The sequence below is a fragment of the Toxorhynchites rutilus genome, chromosome 1 (genome assembly GCF_029784135.1).
Source record: "Toxorhynchites rutilus septentrionalis strain SRP chromosome 1, ASM2978413v1, whole genome shotgun sequence".
Taxonomy (NCBI): domain Eukaryota; kingdom Metazoa; phylum Arthropoda; class Insecta; order Diptera; family Culicidae; genus Toxorhynchites; species Toxorhynchites rutilus.
This window is the reverse complement of record NC_073744.1, coordinates 176,147,555-176,171,216: the sequence shown is the minus strand read 5'-3', so window position 1 is coordinate 176,171,216 and position 23,662 is coordinate 176,147,555. Positions and strand designations below refer to the sequence as shown.

Genomic DNA, 23,662 nt, shown 5'->3' with positions numbered 1-23,662 from the left:
AAAAACCATTTCGAACGCCCTTGATGCCGCCTTGTTCTGGATTTGCCACCAAAGCAGATTGTATAAAGAACAAACTTTTTTCTTCTGCTACCAGCTGCCGTTTTGCGATTGCGTTTGGCACTCGCTACTCGCTTCAACTGCCTGTTGTCTTGATGTCCACCGAACCGAATGTGTTCTGTTCCGAATGCGGGTTTTCTTATCGTCGCAAGCAGCTTTGCCAGCTAACTGGATCACTTCGGCGGCCGAAACTATATAACGACGGCTAGGTGGACTGGTGCACTGGTACTAACGCGCTCGGCCTAGCTACCCTTGCGGGGAACTCCAGATCAACACGGTTCGAGCGGGATTGTGCCTTTCCCTTCACTTTTCCTCCTTTACCATGTCCAGACATGGCTGCTTGGGTTGGTTTGTTGATGTGTTGTGATGAGAACCGATGTGGTGTACGGTTTGAATGAGAATGATCGTTACGGCAGCGGAGCGGGGATTTTTAAGCTGACTGGCTGGCTCGAGAATTACGCATGTGTGAGACTGCGACCAATTTTTCGTTCATTTTTTTCTTTTTCCTTTCCAATCGTGCTTCATTATATTTCGCTGCTGCTCTGGTTGCCCGTTTTGGTCGGTACGATTTGAGGAGCACAAAATGGACCAATCAAAAATGGGCACATAGTGCATTTTGACAATGGTTGATAATTCACAATTATTCCATTATTTATCTCAAGAAAAATGAAATGTTATTCGTTATGATAGATGCGTAGATATATTTCCTATCAATTGATGCAAAAACCTTTGCGATCTATTGAGAAATGCTCGAGTTATAAGCGTTCCAAATCTTGCATTTTTTCCTACTTGTTCAGTGCCTATATTTCCATTTCACCCCCTATATCTTCCGGTTAGACGTAGTCCTACGTCAAAAAAATGGATGGGTTATATTTATGATACAACCGCAAAGTTGACGTGGGACTAGCATAGCTTAGCAATCATTTGTTTGTATTGATTAAATTTTGATTGAATGAAACAATTTCCGGTTTCAATCGAATTCAACATATTTGCTTTGTGAGTAAAGAGATTGAATAAATGCCATGTAATTCATTTTGCCATGTCAATTCATGCATTGGGATAGATTATGTTCTCCGTTAAAAATAAAATTTAAGGAAAGTTCTGCTATGATGCATGTGAGGCCCTTAATCCAGACAGGAATCACCCGGCGCATCAGAGCACTTATTCATTGCGTAAGTCCACACGTCTTACCTCGAGGTCGGTCCGTAATCGAAAGAGGACTATGCAACGATGTTCCAGAGCTTCTCGCCACGTTGACGTGTTGCCAGTATCAATAATAAATGCACACCATTGCTTCCTAAATGAGCTACTCTTATTGAGGGGTATATTGAGCTCACTCACAATGCCTAGGACAAAATATGTGAACGGAAGAATTATCAAACGATTATTTTATTTTACATTTCCATCTCAAGTTTGCATCTCTCAAGTGTACGTACTTCTCGAGCCGCGAATTTGCTTGATTTGATGAACTTCAGGCGCTCAGTCCAAAAGTACCCCCGGCTTGCCTGAAGCAACAACTTCAACTTATACTTTTTATATTATAGAGCCTTTAAACTTGAAAGTTCATTCGCCTCTAATCTCTGCAAGATTTTCCCAGGTTCCTAAATTTAGAAGACTATGTTAAGGAAACATATTCTAGTCTGCACAAAGGCAAGCGAGTTCGAAAGTACTCGCAGTTTGAATTTATTTGCAATGCCGATTTTCCCAGACACCTTGGTTTAGATGTCTGTATTAGAAAAACACATTTCAGTCGAAACAAAAATACCCCAGACCTGCATGAATTTGCAATGCCAATTTCTCCACGCTCCATGGATTTGAAGTTTGTGTTAGGGAAACACATTTCAGTCGGAACAAAAAATACCCCGACTTTCATGTATTTGCAATGTCGATTTCTCCAACACTGCTTGGTTTTGAAGTCTGTGTTAGGGAACACCTTGCGGTGAGAACAAAAATCCCCATACTTTCATGTGTTTGCATTGCCGATTTCCACAAGCCTGCTTGGTTATGATGGCTGTGTTGGGGAAACCGTAAATCGGGCCAATCAAAACGAGGTAGCTAGGGCGTTTAGATAACGCTTAACATTTTACAGTTATTCAATTGTTTATCTAATGAAAAATAACATTTTATTAATTGCGATGGATGCGTAGAAATATTCCCTATCAATTGATGCAAACGTCTTTCCGATCCAGTAAGAAATATTCGAGTTATAAGCATTCGGAATCTTTCATTTTTTCCTGCATGTTCTGTGTTTAGGTTTTCATTTTACCCCCCCATATATTCCGGTTAGACGTAGTCCCACGTCAAAAAAAAGTTTCATATTCATGATTACGGAGAAATATAATAATTTAATGGACAACTATTATTCAATAAATAAGTTAATAATTTATTTCACAATTAATAAATACTTTGGTGAAACATAAACAGTTCTTATTGTTGACTCCGTAACCTTTCTTGATTCCATATTATGTGTGGCGCATACCCCGAGTTGATCGTACCCATTTCATTTGCTGAAATGAACAAACATACATCAGTGGATATGCTGAACGATGGTTAAACCAGAGATGCCAGGAGATTTCTTCGATTGTCTCCACGCGGTACGAGGAAGTGGCTTTACATGTCTTCACCGCGGTTGTGCCCTGCGACCATCGATGGTAACGTGAAATGTGGTTGGAAAGTCTGTAAATATTTTTGTGATGTCTCCACAAAATAGCATGTCTACGCGATTAGTCAAATATCTTCAAAATGAAGACAAGTCTTTACATAGGGTTCTCTCTGAATTAAACCATTATTTATCAATTATCATTTGGGGATAGCAAAGAACTTACGAAATTTGCTTTTGGTTGGGTTTCTTCTTCTGCGTGAACAGCTTCCAAATCAAAGTAGCGGTAATTACGCCTACGCCAATGCCCACGCAAATGAATACAACGTAAGGATCGATATTCGATGTTATTACGGTCTCTTCCATGGGGAAGTTTGGATTCTTCCGATAATAATCATACTTTGCGCGATTGCTTTCATCAGCCAATATGGTGTATGCGTTGGCCACAGATTTGAAGGCCTCTTCAGCGCCCGGTGCCTTATTCTTATCCGGATGCAGACGCAAAGCTAGTTTCTTGTACGCATTTTTAATTATCGAACCTGGCGCATTATCAGGTACTTCCAACATCTCATAGTAATCTGTACATGCGTTTATCCTATCTACGATTTTCTGCTGGTCGGGGGTGTAGTCTTTTCGACTTCCCGCCACCGGTTGACTCATGTTTCTTGTTGATTCTTGTAGCGACATGTGATAAAGATGATACACTCGCTTATCTATTGGTCAGTAGAACTTTGAGAACACTATACACATATTGCTGGTTGTGCAGCCTTTTTATAAGGTTTCGAAACCTGGGGTAAGAACAGACAGACGGCTTTTTAAGACTATTTTACAATGCAGCGTTTTTCGCTTACGTTTTCCCGTTGGGCTCACTCGCTCCAGTACTAAAATAGAAAATGATCCCGATTCAATTTGACCATTACTGCGGATAAGCTATTACCTTTCTATCTGACAAGAAGTGTGGTACAATCTCTTAACTAATATGAGATTTTTGATGTAGGACATCGCCTTGCGGTAAGTGTGCCAAATCAAAACACAGAAACACAATTTTATGAAATAATATTACGTTAACAACTGTTTTTTTTATCCCTACGAACGAATGTTGATAATGTGCGTATGGGAAAATCTAATTTGATGTGCTATACATAATGATTTCCTAATCCGTAAACGGTGTAATACCAGGGACAGACATACAGTTGTACTTGCGCTGTAAGAGTACAGCGTTGTACAGGTACTATCGTACCATGACAGACATACTTTGGTTGTACATTGTACCGTATGGCAAACTGACAATCAGAAATTTTTCCAATTTTCACCACATATTTCAATGAAAAAGGTTTTTGTTTAGTGTCTAAACTATCAAACACAACAAACAAGTTTCCAATCTGAGTTATTAACTCAAGAGAAAGTCAATGAAAAGAATATTTACCAAGTGTTTTGATTCAGTTTGTTCATGCTACCCACCACTAACCATTTGTGGCGCTGCGCACAGTACAACTGTAGCCATGTACAGCGGTAAAATAGGTCGGTACAGGTACAGCGATTGTACCGAGTTGCTTGCATGGTTCTAGCGCTGTACATGGTGACAGACATACAATTTTCGAAGTACAACGGTAGTACAGCTGTATGTCTGTCATAAGTATAAATTAACGAAAAATTGAAGCGTTCCCAATTTTCCATACATTTGTTCTACCAATTTGGGTGCTTATCAATCCGTGCTCTCATTAAGGTTGTACTTATGCATCGGTGAGTTACAATACGTGTATACCACTGCGAATGAAATGCAGTGTTCGTTCCACAGGTAATCAGAGAGTAGAGAGCAGTGTCTTAGAATATCAACAAATATTCACAATTAACGAATATGATTTTATTTCAGTGTAAATGACTTTTTTAAAGCTTGAAACACACTTCCCTCATTATATTAATGACAATAACAAACGAGTTCATTTTGTTAATAACGCTGATGCATGAACAAATTTGCTATAATGAATGAATACGGCATTGAGTGGGGTTCATAACTTCGCTGTTATTTATACTTCAAATATCAAAAGCATCAAATTGATATTCATCACATTCGAAATGATATTCGTTCTGGCAGTGAATTTTCCAAACACGGCATCCGGCAGCTGCAAAGCAGCACGGGCCCATAAAACATTTGGATAGAGACAAGCAAAAAACCGCGAACCATCCCTAAACGCTGTATTTATTGTATTGCAAGCAGTTATACAATAAAAGTTTGAACTAAATAAAAACCATCCGCACGCAGCAGCCTCAGGTTAAAAGTAAACAACAGCTGATATTCATTTAGCTAAAATGAGATTCAATTCTGACGTCTCGAATTATCAATATGAAAATGACACTGGGTGAAAAAATTATCTTCAAAACATATTGAAGAGCAAAAGTTCATTTGCTCATATTCACTGGTTGTCTGGATCTGTCATTTCGATTTTCGTTTGGAGTATATAGGTTTTCGATGCAACCCAGCCCGAAAATCTATGCATTTGAGCTTAGCGAAGACGATTTTTCTCAACACTGGTAGAGAGTAAATATTGCGTTTCAAGCTCCGTCATTTCTCGATAGATCGCAGACATATTTGCATCAACCAATAGAAAATATTCCAGTTCACCTACGCACAATAAAACAACTATCCTATTGAACGATTGAATTATACCCAGCAAACATTAAATCGCATAACTTGGCATACTCTAAGTCGCATATACAGTTAGATCGAATCAAAATCGTATATAATGTCGATCAAAGGATACATTGCGTACAACCAAAATCATATAAAAGACGAAAACCTCGATTTTATTAATCACTACAGATAAAGTCTCAATTCGATGTAACAAGCATCGGTTTCATGCAATACACTATCATAAAATCGATCTATACTGAATCATATATGCATAACAGGCTGATGTAGTTTGTTAGTCGCATGAACATAAGCATTATCTAAATGAAAATCCAGCGTTCTGATTGGTCGTTTAGCACAGGCAATCTGTGCTCTCTCAGTCGTGCTGTAAGAAGAGCAAGTAATGTAGCGATAATTATGTAACATGTTACTTTGCATCGAACGGAGATACAAATTACATTTAAGTGTCGCTCTTGACACCGATCAGCTGAGTTAATTTGCAAATGTGGTTGCTTTGCCGATCGCTCGCGCAGCTCTGTGCAAGTATTCTGTGCAGTGAGTTCTGCGTTTGTTAAATGGAATAAGGATTTTCTATGAAGTATGCGTTTGGTTGGTTGATTCATGAAGTTGGAAAACTAAAACTAACTATTGACCTTGAGAAAAGCCATTTTCGAGCCTCACTGCCGCTGCTGTCTGGTTAGTAGTTGGATGACTGGTTAATGTACGTGAAATGTACGTTCCATCTTCTTCTTCGTTCGTCTACGGAGGTTTCAAATCTATCGATTCATTCGTCTCCTATAGTCTCTGATAAAAAAAAATTCTCCGGCTTCTTTCAGAAACGCAAAAAAATGGGTTTTTTGAAATTCATCTCGGCTGAAAAATTCTCTTAGGGCTTTGTACTGCACTAATATGGAGGACTCATAAGATAAGGGTCGTTTTATTTTGTCAATTAATTGAAGTTAAGAAAGTGTGAATAAGCCGGAGGCGGGTGAGGTACAGTCTTTATATACTGTTGTTTTGGTCAAACCAAGGAAGTGTGGCGTTTTTAATTCTATGAAAATAAGTGGGTTGAATGTTTGTTCAGGATATATGCCAGCTTAGGCGGATGGTGGCAGAGAGAAAACAGAGATTAACTCGAGTTTTGACGTAGGACTACGTCTTTCATTTCTATACCGGGGTGTAAAATCAAAGTTTCGAAACCGAAAGCGTTACGCCGGAGACCGAGATTTTGAGCGTTAATAGCTCCTGAACAACTGAACGAAATGGTATGATGAACACTTCATTCGAAAGATAAAATGTCTACGCGTTGTATACTTGTTACTTTTTGATCCAAAAACTTGTTTCAATAGCCTTAAAATTGTTCTCGAAACAGGCTATTGAAATCACCAATCGGTATATAAGCGAGCGCCGCTCGGAAATCCACTCAGTTCTAATTGAACAGCGATTGGAGCAAGTTGTCGCTGTTGTGGTGAAGCTCTTCGTTTATCATGAATGCGCGGATGAACGGTGTCACCAAGAGCCTGTTTGTGCACCTTAGGCCAGAAGGGAATCCATCAGGAGGAGAGTGATGCCACAAACGGTTCCCCGGGAAGACATCGCTACACACACACAAACACGCGTGGAATTCTTTCCGTTTGGATGCCATTCAGCATCGATAAAGTTCCGGAAAGATTTAATCATTTCTGGAAAATAATCTGCCAGTTCCTCTGGGAATTTAAAAAGACGAGTGGGTAATGTCGCTGACATAACCGGAGTGACGTAGGACTATACAAAGGGGACAGCTTTTGCTAAATATATATTTTAAATATATTGTTTTATTTTCTTCTCCTACGTGAATACCTACCTATCTACCTGAAAAATGGATTAGTTTACTGTTTACTCTTTATGAATATGTTGATGGTTCTGAAAAGAACCTTTGATGTTGTGTTTTTGTTATCACTCGATATTCCCATCTTGTTCGGTTAAACCTTCCTGTTTAGCTATTGCGTTTGCCACTCGCCACAGCTTTCACAGTTGGAAAATTTCTTCCCATCCAGCTTGTGACATGTTGTTCAGTAAATTACATTTGATGCGACGTGCCGGAGAAACACTTTGCCACTCACTGAAACTAATTGTTGCCTTGATGAGCGCCGAACCGAAGCTGCTCTGTTCTTGATGCGGGTTTTCTAATTGTCGTGAGCAGCTTTGCAAGCCAACTCGAGCACTCCGACGGCCGAAACTCTATAATCGCTGTTAGGTATGCTGGTGCTCCGGCACCAATCCGTTCGGCCTAGTTACCCTTGCGGAGCAATCAGTGAATGCGACCAACAGGGAACTGGAGACCTGCACGGTTCGAGTGAGACTTTGCCTTTCCCTTAACTTGTCCTCCTTTGTTACGTCCACGATGCCGATGCCGTACAACCACACGGGTTTACGTTTGAAAGAAAATAAGATATTTTTTGGGGTCCGCGTGTTTTATACTCTAGCGGTACACACTCACAGGATAGAGACAAATCGGCAGACTCAGCCAGAAGGGCGAGTCTAACGAGACGAACGAATGAGCGTTAAAAGGGAGCGATGGCAAAAAAATACATTCATTACGATTTGTTCGCTCGTTTTATTCACATGCAGGCTAAAAAAGGGTCCTTTTCAGGATCACAAAATTATCTTCAATCTAAAGAGTTTATTGTTTTGTTATCACTCGATATCCCCATTTTGTTCGGCTAAACCTTCCTGTTTAGCGATTTGTTGCCTCTCGCCACAGCTTTCACAGTTTCTTCCCATCCAGCTTTGTGACATGTTGTACAGTAAATTACATTCAATGTGACGTGCCGAAATGCCACTCAGTGTTGCATTGGAGGCGATTTTAACCTGTAATTGAACATTTGCGATGACAGTGGTACAGTGTCGACTTTCAATGTGGGGTCATAATTTGGATCTCTATGTTTACAAAAATGTCCAACTAAATAAGTCGCATTACATGTCCGTCCAATTAGCTAAATGTCGAACTAATTGTAAATTACTGTACTTTCAATCTGGATACAATTTAAGAATTGGTGAAAATTGAATAATCAGGAAAGTCCCCAACTATCAATAAGCTCAGAACAACTGCCAAATTCACATACTCATCAGATCCTGGCAAACAAATTATGAAAAAATCAATTTGTGTTTTATTATTATTTTGGATAATGTTTTAGAAAGCATTGAACTGTATTTCCTAAACTCTTTTTTGGAAGGTTTAATGGCCCTGAAAAGCGCCTTGTTTTATGGAATGGTTCCAATTTAGAAAACTTAGTACTCGTGGTTTTGAAAAAAACCATTTCGAACGCCCTGGATGCCGCCTTGTTCTGGATTTGCCACCAAAGCAGTTTGTATAAAGAACAAACTTTTTTCTTCTGCTACCTGATGCCATTTTGCGATTGCGTTTGCCACTCGCCACTCGCTGCAACTGCCTGTTATCTTGATGTCCACCGAACCGAATGTGTTCTGTTCCGAATGCGGGTTTTCTTATCGTCGCGAGCAGCTTTGCCAGCTAACTCGATCACTTCGGCGGCCGAAACTATATAACGCCGGCTAGATGGACTGGTGCACTGGTACTAACGCGCTCGTCCTAGCTACCCTTGCGGGGAACTCCAGATCAACACGGTTCGAGCGAGATTTTACCTTTTCCTTCACTTTTCCTCCTTTACCATGTCCAGACATGGCTGCTTGTGTTGGGTTGTTGATGTGTTGTGATGCGAACCGATGTGGTGTACGGTTTGAATGAGAATGATCGTTACGGCAGCGGAGCGGGGATTTTTAAGCTGACTGGCTGGCTCGAGAATTACGCATGTGTGAGACTGCGACCAATGTTTCGTTCATTTTTTTCTTTTTCCTTTCCATTCGTGCTTCATTCTATTTCGCTGCTGCTCTGGTTGCCCGTTTTGGTCGGTACGATTTCAGGAGCACAAAATGGACCAATCAAAAATGGGCACATAGTGCATTTTGACAATGCTTGATATTTCACAATTATTCAATTATTTATCTCAAGAAAAATGAAATGTTATTCGTTATGATAGATGCGTAGATATATTTCCTATCAATTGATGCAAAAACCTTTGCGATCTATTGAGAAATGCTCGAGTTATAAGCGTTCCAAATCTTGCATTTTTTCCTACTTGTTCAGTGCCTAGATTTCCATTTCACCCCCTATATCTTCCGGTTAGACGTAGTCCTACGTCAAAATACATTCATGTGAAAGAGTTTATTTTAATGTTCTCTAACCATATAACACAGCGAATTTTTCAACCAAGTGTAATAAGTAGGAAAGCTTCTGAAGTTTATTCTTCCCCATCAGTAGGATATTTCCGTATCCAATATTGTATGCGCACGCAATCGATCATTGCTCAGTCGCCGAAAGTTTCGAGCTCAGAGAGTTCATTCCCCTCTAGTTTGCCTTCCAAATTGCCATCGTAAACCACACCTTCTCTCGATTCAATCTCGCACAAAAAGCATACTTAAGCGATGTTCTGGTGGTGAGACGCATTCATTTTTCGTGAGGACATCGACAAGACAACATCGTTGCCTAACGTGCTGGAGGAGGTGGACGGCGAAGGATCGACACATACACGCGCAGAATTCTTTCCGTTTGGATGCCATTCAGCATCAAGAAAGTTCCGGAAAGATCAAATCATTTCTGGAAAATAATCTGCCAGTTCCTCTGGGAATTTAAAAATACATTCATGTGAAAGAGTTTATTTGAATGTTTTCTATCCATGTAACACTGTGACCAAATATTTTTCAATCAAGTGCTATTAACAGGTGGTTATCGAGTTAGTATTAACCACTGGTGGGCTTCCAGTATCGAGGAAAATGTGGAAATATCTAATCGTTGCTGGAAAATAATCTGCCAGTTCCCCTTGGAATTGAAAATTACATTCAAGCGAAAGAGTTTATGTTAATGTTTTCTATCCATAAAATATCCATATAATACATTTGGTTTTGTGATTTGTCAATCAGGTGCAGTTAGCAGGAAAGCTTCTGAAGATTATTCTTCAGAACAAGGTTTTTCGTATCCTATATTGGATGCATAAAACCTTGTGCCTCCAACGTAACGCTCTCGTTTTCGAAGTCCCCCTAATACTCATTTATTCATTCATTCAGAATGGATTTTGATTCAACTTCAAACAAATGATCTCTAAATCAACGATAGTCCTACGTCACCATTGCGGTTATACCATAGATATAACCCACTTCCTGTTTTTTTTCTTCTCTATCCTCGCCAATCAACTTATTGGCGACTGTGTTTCAAGGAATACCGGAATGATCAGAATCTCAAAAGTAGGAAATGTGTTTTGACGTAGGATTACGTCTTTCGGGAACATATTGGGGTACAAATTGAAAAACGAATATCGATCTCATCGTGAAAAATGTCCAATTTCAAACGCTTATTGCTCAGTCATTTCATGACGGATTGATGAGATTTCTACATCAAAACATTGCGGCACTCTATAACAATTTTTCACCTTGAATAAAATAATATATATCATGTAATTAACTATCGAACAATTGAAAAATCTCAACCCCTATCCAAACGGTACTGATTGGTCGAAATTGACGTCATTTCTTTTTCGCCTGCTTCGCTTCTTTCGTTCCCCGATAAGTCAAATATTTGCATGACGAGCGAGTGGGGGGCGCCTATTTCTCACATACCAACTGATATAAAAGGACGGTAGCATTTTTGGATTTCTCATTCTCGTTCAACGCTCAGATCGGCAAACATCTGGGCTTCTAGTGTGCAGTGCTCTACAAATCAAGCAACACCATACGGTGCGGCAAAGGAGAGGAAGCCATCGGCAACCAACGATGGATGCGGTGCGGCAAAGGGAGCAAAGAAGAGGAAGCAGCGGGGAGCATCAAATTAAATCTAGTGTGCATTGCTGGTGCGCTCCTCTTCACATCAACAATTGGATGCGGCAAAGGAGGCAGAGGAGCGAAGAGCATTGCATCGCATCGTATCACACCCGCTATCCGTCGTTTAGCTCGTCGTGGTGGTGTTGGCACCATTGGTCAAACCCTCGCAAATCGACGCACAGAAGCCGATGGCGCAAAAGTCAAGGAAAGCATCAACGAATCCGTAAAAGCTACCGCTTCCAAAACTAAACTGCTACATCCTCCATCCAAAATTGTCCAATTTCAAACGCTTATTGCTCAGTCATTCGATGATGGATTGATGAAATTTTTGCTTCAATCGATTTCGGCACTCCATAACAATTTTTCATATTGAAGAAAATAATATATGTCATGAAACTAACTATCGAACAATTGAAAAATCTCAACCCCTACCCTTACGGAAATACCAACATCTGATTGGTCGAAATTGACGACACATGCGGCGGGTCCCTAACAGAGACCTAACAAAACCAAGCTGCCTAGGGGAAATCGGCATTGCAAATACATAAAAGTAGGGGGAGCTTTTGTATTGCAAGTAGGGTGAATGATACGATTAATTCTAGCAAATAAAATTTAAATCTGGAACTTTAATGTTGGTTGCTTCGTTAAATTTCATATCAATGACCGATCGTGTATTGTGAAAAATTTAGCACAAGTGTAAGTGTAGAGCAAGGGGACGAATTACCCGCAAAGGAAGGAAAGGAGGGTATAAGGACAATCACACACGAGAACTTGATGCATGAAACGATTTATTTCAATTTCCATAAATAAAAACCAAGGTGTGTTCCCGCTCGAGAACGGGTCGTTTGGTCTAAGCTGTCTTTTTTTTTGTGTTCATTCTCACCCAAAGAAAGTTTATACAATGCGGAAAATTGGAAAAGTGAAGAAATATTAGAAAATATTAGAAAGTGATTTTCCATATGCTCTACATATAAGATTAGGTGTTGTTAGTCCAATTTAAATTCGCATCAACACATAGCCTAACGGAATCCTACGTCAACTATGCGGTCGTGTCTCGGACACAACCCTCCTGTGACTTTTTTGACGTGGAACTACGTCTAACCGGAGTATATGGGGGGTAAAATGGAACACTAAACAAACAACATGCAGGAAAAAATGAAAGATTCCGAATGCTTATAACTCGAACATTTCTTACTGGAACGGAAAGATGTTTGCATCAATTGATAGGGAATATTTCTACGCTTCTATCGCAATTAATAAAATGTTATTTTTCATTAGATAAACAATTGAATAACTGTAAAATGTTAAGCGCTATCTAAACTTCATAACTACCTCATTTTGATTGGCCCGATCTACGGTTTCCCTAACACAGCCATCAAACCCAAGCAGCCTTGGGGAAATCGGCATTGCAAATACATGAAAGTCGGGGGAACTTTGGTTCCGTTTGAATAGTGTTTCCCCAACACAGACTTCAGAACCAAGGTGTCTGAGGAAATTGGTATTGCAAATTCATGCAAGTCAGTGGCATATTTTTTTTCCCAAAATATATATTTTATTAAGGCACATGTGACGTTAGCCTGACGGGGCCGGGAGTCCAATAGTTTGACAATTTTTGTCTTACAACTATGTTAGTAATATGTAACCGATTACTCGCGGTTGGCTCGAGGTTAGTATTACAAGTGTTCTCATAATTGGTATGTTGCAGTCTTTGATGCTCTGTACGTGTGCCCGACACGGGATACTTCCTATTGGGATGCAGCTGACCATTAATCAGCAACGCCCCCCTAGTCTGTACCCCATATCTAGCGTGGTGCGTCTTTCTCGCCTCGAGGAATCCAGGATAATATAGCAATGGCATTTTTGGCATTTTTGTTCCGACTGAAATGTGTTTGTTTAACACAGACTTCAAAACCAAGATGTATGAGAAAATCGGCTCTGCAAATAAATGCAAGCTTCGAGTATTCTTGTACTCGCTTGACTTTGTGCAAACTAGAATATGTTTCCTTAACACGGTCTCCTAAACTTAGGAACCTGGGAAAATTGTGCAGACACTAGAGACGAATGAACTTTCAAGTTTAAATCCTTTATAGTATACAAAGTAGAAGTTGAAGTTTTTGATTCATGCAAGCCGGGGGTACTTCTGCACTCGCATTTTTTTTTTTGCACTCCGCAAAGTGTTTTCCTGTGCTCCCGTGGCTGACCGGTGCGTCAAACCTAACATGCCGGGGGTTCGGATTCGATTCCCGTTCTGGTTGGGAGAATTTTTCGTCAAAGAAACTTCTTCCGTCTTGCACTGTGGTCATGCGTATTTCTAGAGCTTGCCACTCAGAATGCATTCAAGGCGTGTTATTAGTCATACAAAACTCTATTAAGTACTAATAAAATGACGTAAGTAATACTACATTCAGACGGCGAAGCTCCTCTAGGAACGTTAGTGCCATTCAAGAAGAAGAAAGTGTTTTCCTAGCACGGATTACAAAAGCGGGTACGAACGCAACGCTTGGGTCGGTTATTCATAATTGTATTGAAGGATATGTCTTCATATCTTCTGCTCACTGAATTTCTACGCATACCATTTGATGATTAGGCAAAATGCTGTCATTAAATTTACTTGTAACGAAGAAAATTAAATCAATACAAACAAATGATTGCTAAGCTAAGGTAGTCCCACGTGAACCTTGCGGTTATATCATAGATATAACCCACCCATTTTTTTCTTCTAAAAAGAATGTGTTTGTTGCTTGATTCAGCTTATATGGAATCGATTTCGTACATGTGAACATGCGAAAGTTTCATCCCTTTTTATGATAATACCGACAGTGACAAATTGAATGCAAAAACTTCGTAGTTCTCCGTTAATGTGGCCGCATTGTTGGCGTAGAACTACGCTGTTATTTATATAAGTGGCTTGTTTATAACTTCGGATATTATTTTATAATGCTGTGAAATTTTAGAAATAACTAATTAGGAAAATGGTGGTATCGCCCTGAAATGTTTTTTGACGTAGGACTACGTCTTTCATTTCTATACCGGGGTGTAAAATCGAAGTTTCGAAAACCAAAGCGTTACGCCGGAGACCGAGATTTTGAGTGTTAATAGCTCCTAAACAACTGAACGAAATGGTATGATAAACACTTCATTCGAAAGATAAAATGTCTACGCGTTCTATACTTGTTACTTTCTGATCCAAAAACTTGTTTCAATAGTCTTAAATTTGCTTTCAAAATAGGCTATTGAAATCACCAATCGGTATATAAGCGAGCGCCGCTCGGAAATCCACTCAGTTCTAATTGAACAGCGATTGGAGCATGTTGTCGCTGTTGTGGTGAATCTCTTCATTTATCATGAAAGCGCGGATGAACGGTGTCACCAAGAGCCTGTTTGTGCACCTTAGGCCAGAAGGGAATCCATCAGGAGGAGAGTGATGCTACAAACGGTTCCCCGGGAAGATCTCGAAGCAGCCGCTACACACACACACATACACGCACGGAATTCTTTCCGTTTGGATCGAGAAAGATCCGGAAAATAATCTGCCAGCTCCTCTAGGAATTTAAAAATACATTCATGTGAAAGAGTTTATTTGAATGTTTTCTATCCATGTAACACTGTGACCAAATATGTTTCAATCAAGTGCTATTAACAGATGGTTATCGAGTTAGCATTAACCACTGGTGGGCTTCCAGTATCGAGGAAAATGTGGAAATATCTAATCGTTACTGAAAATAATCTGCCAGTTCCTCTGGGAATTTAAAATTACATTCATATGAAAGAGTTTATTTTAATGTTTTCTATACATGTAACACTGTGACCAAATACATTAGGTTTTGTGATTTTTCAATCAATCGCAATCAACAGGATAGCTTCTGAAGATTATTCTTCCCCATCAGTAGGATATTTCCGTATCCAATATTGGATGCATAAAACCTTGTGCCTCCAACGTAACGCTCTCGTTTTCGAAGTTCTCCAAATATTCATTCATTCAGAATGAATTCAGATTCAACTTCATACAAATGATCTCTAAATCAACGATAGTCCCACGTCACCCTTGCGGTTATACCATAGATATAACCCACTTCCTGTTTTTATTGTAGAATTGTAGAGATTGATCATTCATTGCTGCCCTCGCGGAACTATGCACTAGCTGATCGTATGTCGCAATTCGTTTCATGACGATGCATTGAAAATTTGCCTCGAACGCTATACCAGTGGCCTTTTTCGCAATTGGCATAGACCTGGCTACAGTCGAGTATATATCTTTGGCACCGCATGGAAACAACAACAATGACAATACTTGCAAGTATCAAATATCATGCTACATGTTATTTAGTATTGCCTCAGTGGAATCGCACCTCTAGACATCGTTCGTACAACGTAAACCAAGCGCCAAACAAGCGTTCGCCATAGCATCCATACAGAGCCATACATTGGTGGCTTGAAGCTACTAGGAATGTAAACACTTCTCATAATTTTGCACTATTCTCAAGAGAAACGCTTCTGTTAATATTACTGGCCTTGAAAAAAGTTGCATTACTTCCTCATGCTTAGGATAAGCGCAGCTATCATCCCCAGTGGAGAAAGTTTCGCTACTGGTAAACGAAACCAAATCACATACAAAATCCCAGAACGACATTCACTTTCTTGGTGACTGAATAAACGAAATAAACTTTTTCTGTTAATCTCAACAACCTCGAAAAGAGTATTGCTTCGTTATGATCAAGATTAGCGCAAATGCAATCTCCCCTATCTCTCATCCTTGTTTATATTCATCATCACGGCTGTATAATTTGCACCATCAAACAATCGCCAATCAGAGCTGTAGTGTACCATAAAAATAATAATGTTCGGTAAAATGGGTAAACCCTATTATCTATTTAATCGATCGTCGTTATACGGACGATCGATTAAATAGACTTTTGAAATTAAAAAGAATAAACGTAAGGCAGAATATTCTGTGATCCCAAAGTTAACACACGTAGTTCTTATTATTTCCAAGTCTTAATTAAAATAGTGGTCACGTGTCCCAAGTGGAAACATAAAAGCTGGCGACGAGGATGGGATCTAGTTTTGAAACACGAGCAGCCCATATTTAAGAAGGCATATACGGTACCCTACAAATTGAAGGACAAACTGGCACAACACTTGGAGATGCAGGGGCATCAGAAGGTAATCACACCCATAAAAGCTAGCGAATGGGCTTCACCTGTTATCGTGGTAGTTAAAAGAGATCAAGATATACGGTTGGTGATAGACTGTAAAGTCTCTATCAACAAAGCCATAGTACCTAATACGTATCCGTTGCCACTAGCACAGGATATATTTGCTTCGCTAGCAGGTTGTAGGGTATTTTGTTGCCTAGATTTGGCGGAGGCGTATACGCAGGTTCCTCTGTCTGAGCGGTCCAAAAAGTTCACGGTCATTAACACTATGAAGGGTTTGTTTACTTATAATAGACTTCCGCAAGGGGCTTCAAGCTCTGCGGCAATTTTTCAACAAATTATGGACCAGGTCATGCACGGGCTTGATGGCGTAAGTTGCTATCTTGATGACGTTCTTATCGCGGCTGATACTTTTAATAAATGTGCAAAAATTTTGGATTCCGTTCTCAAGCGACTTTCTGAAGCAAACATCAAAGTAAACTTCAAGAAATGCAAGTTTTTCGTGACACAGCTGCCTTATTTAGGGTATCTTGTTACAGATAAGGGACTTTCACCATCCCCTGAAAAAATTTCCACTATTAGTCAAGCTAAAGCTCCGACAAACGTGACAGAACTTAGAGCATTTCTTGGTTTAATCAATTTTTACAACAAATTTGTTCCAAATCTTTCTTCTAAGCTAAGAAGTTGGTATGCTCTGTTGGCCATTAATGTAATTAATGTTAATGTAAATTGGACGGAAAATTGCGAAGAAGCATTTCAGTTCAGCAAGAAAGCTCTGTTGAATGCAAATTTGTTGGAATTTTATGATCCAGACAAGCCGTTGATAGTCGTCTCGGATGCTAGTTCATACGGATTAGGAGGTGTTCTGGCTCATGAGATCAATGGATTAGAAAACCCCATATGCTTCACATCGTTTTCGCTTAATGCTGCACAAAAACGATACCCTATATTTCATTTAGAAGCATTGGCATTAGTTTGTACCGTGAAGAAATTTCACAAATTTCTTTTTGGTAAAAATTTTAAGGTGTACACAGATCACAAACGCTTGGTGGGAATATTCGACAAACCCGGTAATAATTCGTTGTTTGTAACTAGATTAAAGAGATACACCATGGAATTATCTATCTACGACTTCGAAATTGCATACAGACCATCGGCACACATGGGTAATGCATAACAACATAAATAGCTTGAATTTTTCAGATGCTTTTCCGTTGGATTTTGCTTTGATAGCTAGAGAATCAGAAAAAGATTCTTGTTTGGCAGAAGTGATGCAATTTGTTGGAAATGAGTGGCCTAACAATATTCGTGGTTCGCTTGTATTCAGTACGAACGGATCTGGAGGTGGTCCAGAATTGCCTTCTTTATCAAGACAGAGTTATCATTCCGAAAATCTTAAGAGAGAGCGTTCTCAAGCTTTTGCATACGGTTTTTTGGCCAGGAATCACCTTAGATATCGAAAACTTCGTGAAGAAGTGTGAGGCGTGTATAAAAATGGACACTGTGCCTGCCAAGCCCGAACATAGCAAATGGATACCAACTTCTAGGTCTTTTAGTCGCGTACATGCAGATTTCTTCCATTTCGAAGGAAAAACTTTCCTGCTAATTGTTGACAGTTACTCAAAGTGGGTGGAAGTTGAGGTCATGCTGCATGGAACGGATGCAAAACGAGTGATTAATTCACTCATTACTCTTTTTGCTATGTTTGGTCTTCCCGATGTAATGGTAACCGACGGAGGTCCGCCTTTCAACTCGAAAGAATTCGTATCATTTTTAAGACAACACGGATTAAAGGTAATGAAGAGCCCACCGTACAACCCAAGTAGCAACGGACAAGCAGAACGACTAGTGAGGGTGGTCAAAGATGTCTTTAAAAAGTATTTATTGGATCCTCAGTTGCGGCAATTAGATTTAAATTACAAAATTAACTACTTTCTAATTAATTATCGCAGTCAAATCCCCACCAAAGATGGAAGCCCGCCGTCACACAAAGTTTTATCCTTTAAACCAAAAATTTTACTAGACTTGATAAATCCAAATAAAGAATATAAACAATTTCTCGACAAACCGGTTCATAAAGATATGCCTGTCGTATCTCCTCCTAAGCCAGATCCATTTAATAAATTAGTCGTAGGAGATGTGATTTACTATAAAAATTTTAGAAAAACTGATCCTCAGAGATGGATTGAGGCGAGATTCGTGAAACAAATGTCTAAAAATACCTTTCAAATCTCCCTATACAGAACGACGATTATGGCGCATCGAAACCAATTGAAATTGGCTCATTCTCAGATTCGAAGCTCGTTGGTACCACTTCTGGAAGTCAACCGAAGGAAACGCAGACGGGAAGAATCGGAGGAATTCCACGGCTATACGGTATCCGAGAACGAGGAGGAGCCATTCCTGGGGTTCCCAGAGACGAGGAGTGATCCAAAATCTACCAAAACGGACCGACAGGAAACGAGCGATAGCCTGATAATGACCAGTAGTCGCGCTCGAAAAGTCAGACGAAAAATTGAACGATCTGAGTTCAACGAATAATACGCGCGTAGCGCGATCGATTGAAATTCAGTGAAATCTGAGTTTCTGAGATAGTTTGAATTGTATTTAATGAACTGTAGAGAAGGCTTTAGTTAAAACTTTCGAAGGCAGTTTTAATTTAGAATTTAAATAAGTATGTAGCAAGGTTCTTGAGAAGGAAGGACTGCAGTGTACCATAAAAATAATAATGTTCGGTAAAATGGGTAAACCCTTTCGTTATACGGACGATCTATTAAATCTCTAATTTTGAAATTAAAAAGAATAAACGTAAGGCAGAATATTCTGTGATCCCAAAGTTAACACACGTAGTTCTTATTATTTCCAAGTCTTAATTAAAATAGTGGTTACGTGTCCCAAGTGGAAACATAAAAAGAGCATCAAAAAATTTGGCGATTGTTGCATCGTGACAGGGCCAATGCACATGGAAGTAGATACAAATGAGGTTTCAGCGCAGGGAAGATCCGCTATTTTTACGTACGTGTTATGAAGCACGCACGTACGCACGCAAATATCCATATATCGATGGTTTGAAGCAACTAAATATACACACACTTTTCTCCGTTTTGCGCTCTTCTCAACAGATGCCCTTTCTGTTAATATTTCCGGTATAGATTAGCTTTGCTCTCATCCTTTGTGGACAGAGTTTTGCTACCGTTATGCGACACCAAATCACAGACAAAATTCCAGAACATTTCTGTTCTTGGTGAGAATTTAATGTAATAGCGTCAGTATGATGCAATGATTGCAATGCCAGAGACATCAGCGAGTGAGTAATTTGGTCGCGTCCACAGCTCAACCCGAAACGAAGATATGTGATGACGCAAAACAATACAGAATACAGAACGTGACTGAAAGCTTGCCCCAGCGAGATCCACTGTTTATACTCTATGCAAATATTTCCCTTCGTTCTTCTTCTTTTCCTTTGTTCACGGAGACTTTAAATCTCACGAATTCCCCTTCGTTGCTCGTCGATAAGTTGCTCGTTATTGACGGCACGGGTAGAAAAGCTCACAAATGAGCAGAACAAATGTATGTGAAAACGAAAACGCTTCTAGTTTTCATCAATTCTAACCGTTTACACACCATGGGATTATAATATATGGCTGATTTTTCAGGATTTCCCAGACTTTTTAGTACGCTCCCTAATATCCTGACGAACACTCAATTTTTCCTCATTTTTCTGAAATGATCCTGATTTTTTTTATTCGTAATAAATATACTGGTTCCTATGCCAAAGTTTTCTGTCATGATAGTTCTCCGGTTCGCACTTGTATATATCTTACATTAAGGTCAACCCAGCAAACATTAAATCGTATAACTTTGCACATGATAAGTTACATATAATTTCGTATCAAATCACAATCGCATAAAATATGAATCAAAATATCGATCATATATATCTAAAATCGCATAAAATGCAAAAACACGATTTTCCATGTCATCGATGGATTGAGTGGTAACGTTGTCGTATCAAATCGCATATCAGTCCAAAAAGCATCGCATATCGTTATATACGGCTTTATATGCGTACAAAATATGGCATATACGTATATCGCCTCCACTTTTGTGTGTATATGCTAGTTATCTGCATCATATATCATACAAATGTGTCTTGGTTGTATGTATATCTCCTCCAATTATAGCTATTCATACGACTTAATGTTTGCTGGGAATTCTCTAGGCGTGAAGTTGTACTTAACTTTTCTTGTCTCTACCCTCAATTGTTTCGTGGCTTTCCAAAACAGTGCTAGAAAATTTCAAGAAACCAGATTTTCAGACGAGATTAAGTTTGAGAAATAACGTTGCTTTATTGAGGATAATGTGTATGTAGATATATCCCCAAAGTTATTGGTGTAGGAATACGTTTCAAAGCGTAAAATTACTCAAGAGAAAATTTTTGAATCCACGGTCCATATTAATAAGATTTTATATGTAATTTGTTCGTCTGATTCAAGTGTCTGATTTCAACAACAACGAAAATCAACTTTAATTATGGGGCTATGATAAATATATCTATAACCGTACTAAATATTATAAAAATTAGCAAGAATCCAACAAGTCTTCCACCGCTGATATACTTTCCTCATTTGTTGAGTAAAAATTCTTTCCAAAGCATGGATGATGAATTAAGTGAAAATTTGAATATTGATTTCTTTGCAATTGACTGTAGTGATGCTGTAGATTTTTCACAAAAAATATAAACGATCAAAAAGTCATTCGAAACACTAGCATTTCCGCTCATGTGCGGATTTATAACATGCTTATTAATGCTTTTACATATCCGGTCTTCGTCCGAAGAAAGATATAATCTGTTTCTGGTTGGATTTGGAATAGATTCTATGTTATGAACTACTACCAAGCAACTTATTTCTCACATGTATGGCTCGCGGCAGTTTTCGACGAGTAAGCAAATATGTTCTGGGAGGATAGAATATTTAAGCTGTGTGAAAGACGGCGAAAGATTGTGAAATAGAACTATGGATATAGAATTAAATTATAATGCATTGATTGAAAATTATGTTTTTGTTTTCCCAAAAATCGACATTAACTTTTCGGACAACCTAATATGAGCTATCCTGATTTATCCTGATTCTTATTTTCATTCTACCTGATTTTTTTAAATTATAGTTGGCAACACTGTATATAGCATAAAAAACAAATCTTAGAGAATTTCCGATTCATTTGGTCAAATCCTTTCGCGGCAAAAATAGTTATTAACGTTAACTTTATTTCATAAAAACGTGACATGTTTTCTGATTTGGCACCCTTAATGAAAGACGTGGTTCTACGTCAAAAACATGTGCCATCCATGGGTGGACATGTGAAAACATTTCATCGTGTCTCGCGAAGATACCTGAAAAAGTTCGCATGGCATCCCTGCAATACAATTCCCAACAAACGCTGCTTATTGATGTGTCAAACCGGTTTTGTTTGTATACAACCTATCTCTCTCCCTTTGATGCGCATCGTCTTCGTGAATGTTACAACTATTTTAGTTATGTTTGTTGTTAATGTTTCAAGATTCCCCCAAATTTAAACGCTGATATTTAAAGCCAGAGCTAAACTGATTCGATTGAGCTATGGAACTCCCGATGTGTCGGCTGTGTTTGTCCACGAACGCTGGCACGACGGCACTTTACGACGAGCAAACGATGGAACCGAACATTCTGCTGGTCCAGAAGGTCATCGAGTGTACCTCTATCAAAGTAATTTGCTGGAAGATCCAGAGAAGGATACTCCCCCAAAACAAAACATTCAATGGAAATACATTCGATACCAACTACTTTTAGCTCACCATTGAGGAAGATTTTCCCTCGTCTGTGTGCGACGAATGCGTGATGAAATTGAACGAGTGGTCCACATTCAAGATTCAGTGCATAGTAAACAACGACTTCTACCGGCAAAAGCAGTCGGAATTGCGCAAGCGGCTGCTGGGCGACCAGCCGGCAACGGAGGTGGTCTGTTTGGATGATGACGATGATGACGTTGCGGATGGTGAAAGGGATGAAAACCCTAAGCGCAAAGAGGACACAAATCAAGGTGACGCAGCAATGAAAAAGTTACGAATCGTTGCCCAGGTAGTAATCGACGACGATGATGATGAGGATGCCGGTGGGGTTGGGCAAGAGATGAGTAATGGACAGATCACTTCTGGAATGGTTTCCATTGATCCAGCGCCCATACGTTATGTTGGGAATGATCAGGATCAGGACTTGGGGAGTATGCTATTGAGTGATTATGAGTTGGTGGAGGGGCAGGATGTACTTCAGTTCCAATCGCACCAAGGTTATCAAACGGAAGGAGAGCTGGACAATACTGCAATCCTTTCGTCGATACTGCTGGACGACGACGATGATGACGACGATTATTTCGCGAATAGTGGATTCTCTTTGGATGGGTTACAACAGATAGCGCAACAATGGTACCACTGCAGCGTGTGCTCCCGCCGGTATTCGTCTCTGGCGAAGCTACGAATTCATGCCAAGCTTCACACGGACAACAAAATGAAATGTCACATTTGCGGCAAGATGATTGTGATGCAGCTGTTAAGGCACATGCGATCGCAACACTCAGGCCAACCCTTTCCCCAACCGATCCGGTGCTGGCACACCAAGTGTGCCAACTCGTTGGAGGTGTATTACAATGTTGATCAGTTGCTGGCGCATATGGATGCAAAAAAGACGTCAAGAAAATAACGAAATATCAGTGCCAGGAATAGCAGGACGAAAGCGGCGTTTTTGAGATTAAGATTATTTATATTTGGACAAATGCAATAAAGTATTTTCATCTTTGATTCAATAAATCGGTTGTATCTTTGGTCAGAATTGACAATACGCTACGCCTTTGACGAATTCAGAACGAGGATCCCCAAAACAATGCTATTCCTTTTGTTTTCCATGTTGCATATTGTGCCGAATCGAGAAGTCGATACAATACCTTCCACACCGAGCGAAATTTCCAAAATCGAGATAGGGCCCTATTATGGAAATCGAGGCGATAAGAATTTTACTCGTATCCCTATTTTACTATTATAGATACCGAGCAATTCGATAGCTTGGAACGAGTGATAGCTATCGGTGCAACTTTCAGAATTCTTTGAGTTGTTTGGTTTGCTTGTTGCATAACTTCAGAGAATTATTTTTTTTTGGTTCGCGTCCCTGATATTTTCCTTTGTGAAACATTTCAGAGCAATCGCAACACACGAAATTCGAGCTCGGTACGAGATTATCTCGATTTTTTAAAATACGACATTTTGCTCGTTGTGATAGTGATAGTGAAGAGTGCTCGAATGTAATGTGTTGCAATTGC

The 23,662-nt window shown here is 39.5% G+C and overlaps 2 protein-coding genes and 1 long non-coding RNA gene across 3 annotated transcripts in view; 2 read left to right on the top strand and 1 right to left on the bottom strand.

Moving 5' to 3' along the window:
* The window catches only part of LOC129763005 (uncharacterized), a 143,658-nt gene extending 124,588 nt beyond the window's left edge, over nucleotides 1–19,070 (top strand). The window contains exon 4 of the long non-coding RNA XR_008740777.1: nucleotides 18,556–19,070. This is a non-coding gene — a long non-coding RNA (uncharacterized LOC129763005). The remainder of the gene's footprint in view (nucleotides 1–18,555) is intronic.
* On the bottom strand, nucleotides 2,446–3,410 carry LOC129762997 (dnaJ homolog subfamily B member 1-like). The gene is made up of 2 exons (XM_055761690.1): nucleotides 2,883–3,410; nucleotides 2,446–2,564 (listed from the first exon to the last, which is right to left on the bottom strand). Exons 1-2 carry the CDS (start codon nucleotides 3,341–3,343, stop codon nucleotides 2,558–2,560), a joined length of 468 nt encoding a protein of 155 aa, XP_055617665.1. The 5' UTR covers nucleotides 3,344–3,410; the 3' UTR covers nucleotides 2,446–2,557.
* A 2,727-nt stretch (nucleotides 19,071–21,797) lies between the features above and the next one.
* On the top strand, nucleotides 21,798–23,152 carry LOC129762963 (uncharacterized). Its single transcript, XM_055761605.1, has 2 exons — nucleotides 21,798–22,059; nucleotides 22,144–23,152. Exons 1-2 carry the CDS (start codon nucleotides 21,934–21,936, stop codon nucleotides 23,047–23,049), a joined length of 1,032 nt encoding a protein of 343 aa, XP_055617580.1. The 5' UTR covers nucleotides 21,798–21,933; the 3' UTR covers nucleotides 23,050–23,152.
* The last annotated feature ends 510 nt before the right edge of the window (nucleotides 23,153–23,662 follow it).

What these genes read in the sequence shown, in the direction of transcription:
- LOC129762997 (XM_055761690.1), bottom strand. Translation starts at nt 3,343, where the DNA reads ATGTCGCTACAAGAATCAACAAGAAACATGAGTCAACCGGTGGCGGGA.
- LOC129762963 (XM_055761605.1), top strand. Translation starts at nt 21,934, where the DNA reads ATGGAACTCCCGATGTGTCGGCTGTGTTTGTCCACGAACGCTGGCACG. An exon ending in TCGAGTGTACCTCTATCAAA is followed by an intron (nt 22,060 to 22,143) that starts GTAATTTGCTGG and finishes AACTACTTTTAG; the next exon opens with CTCACCATTGAGGAAGATTT.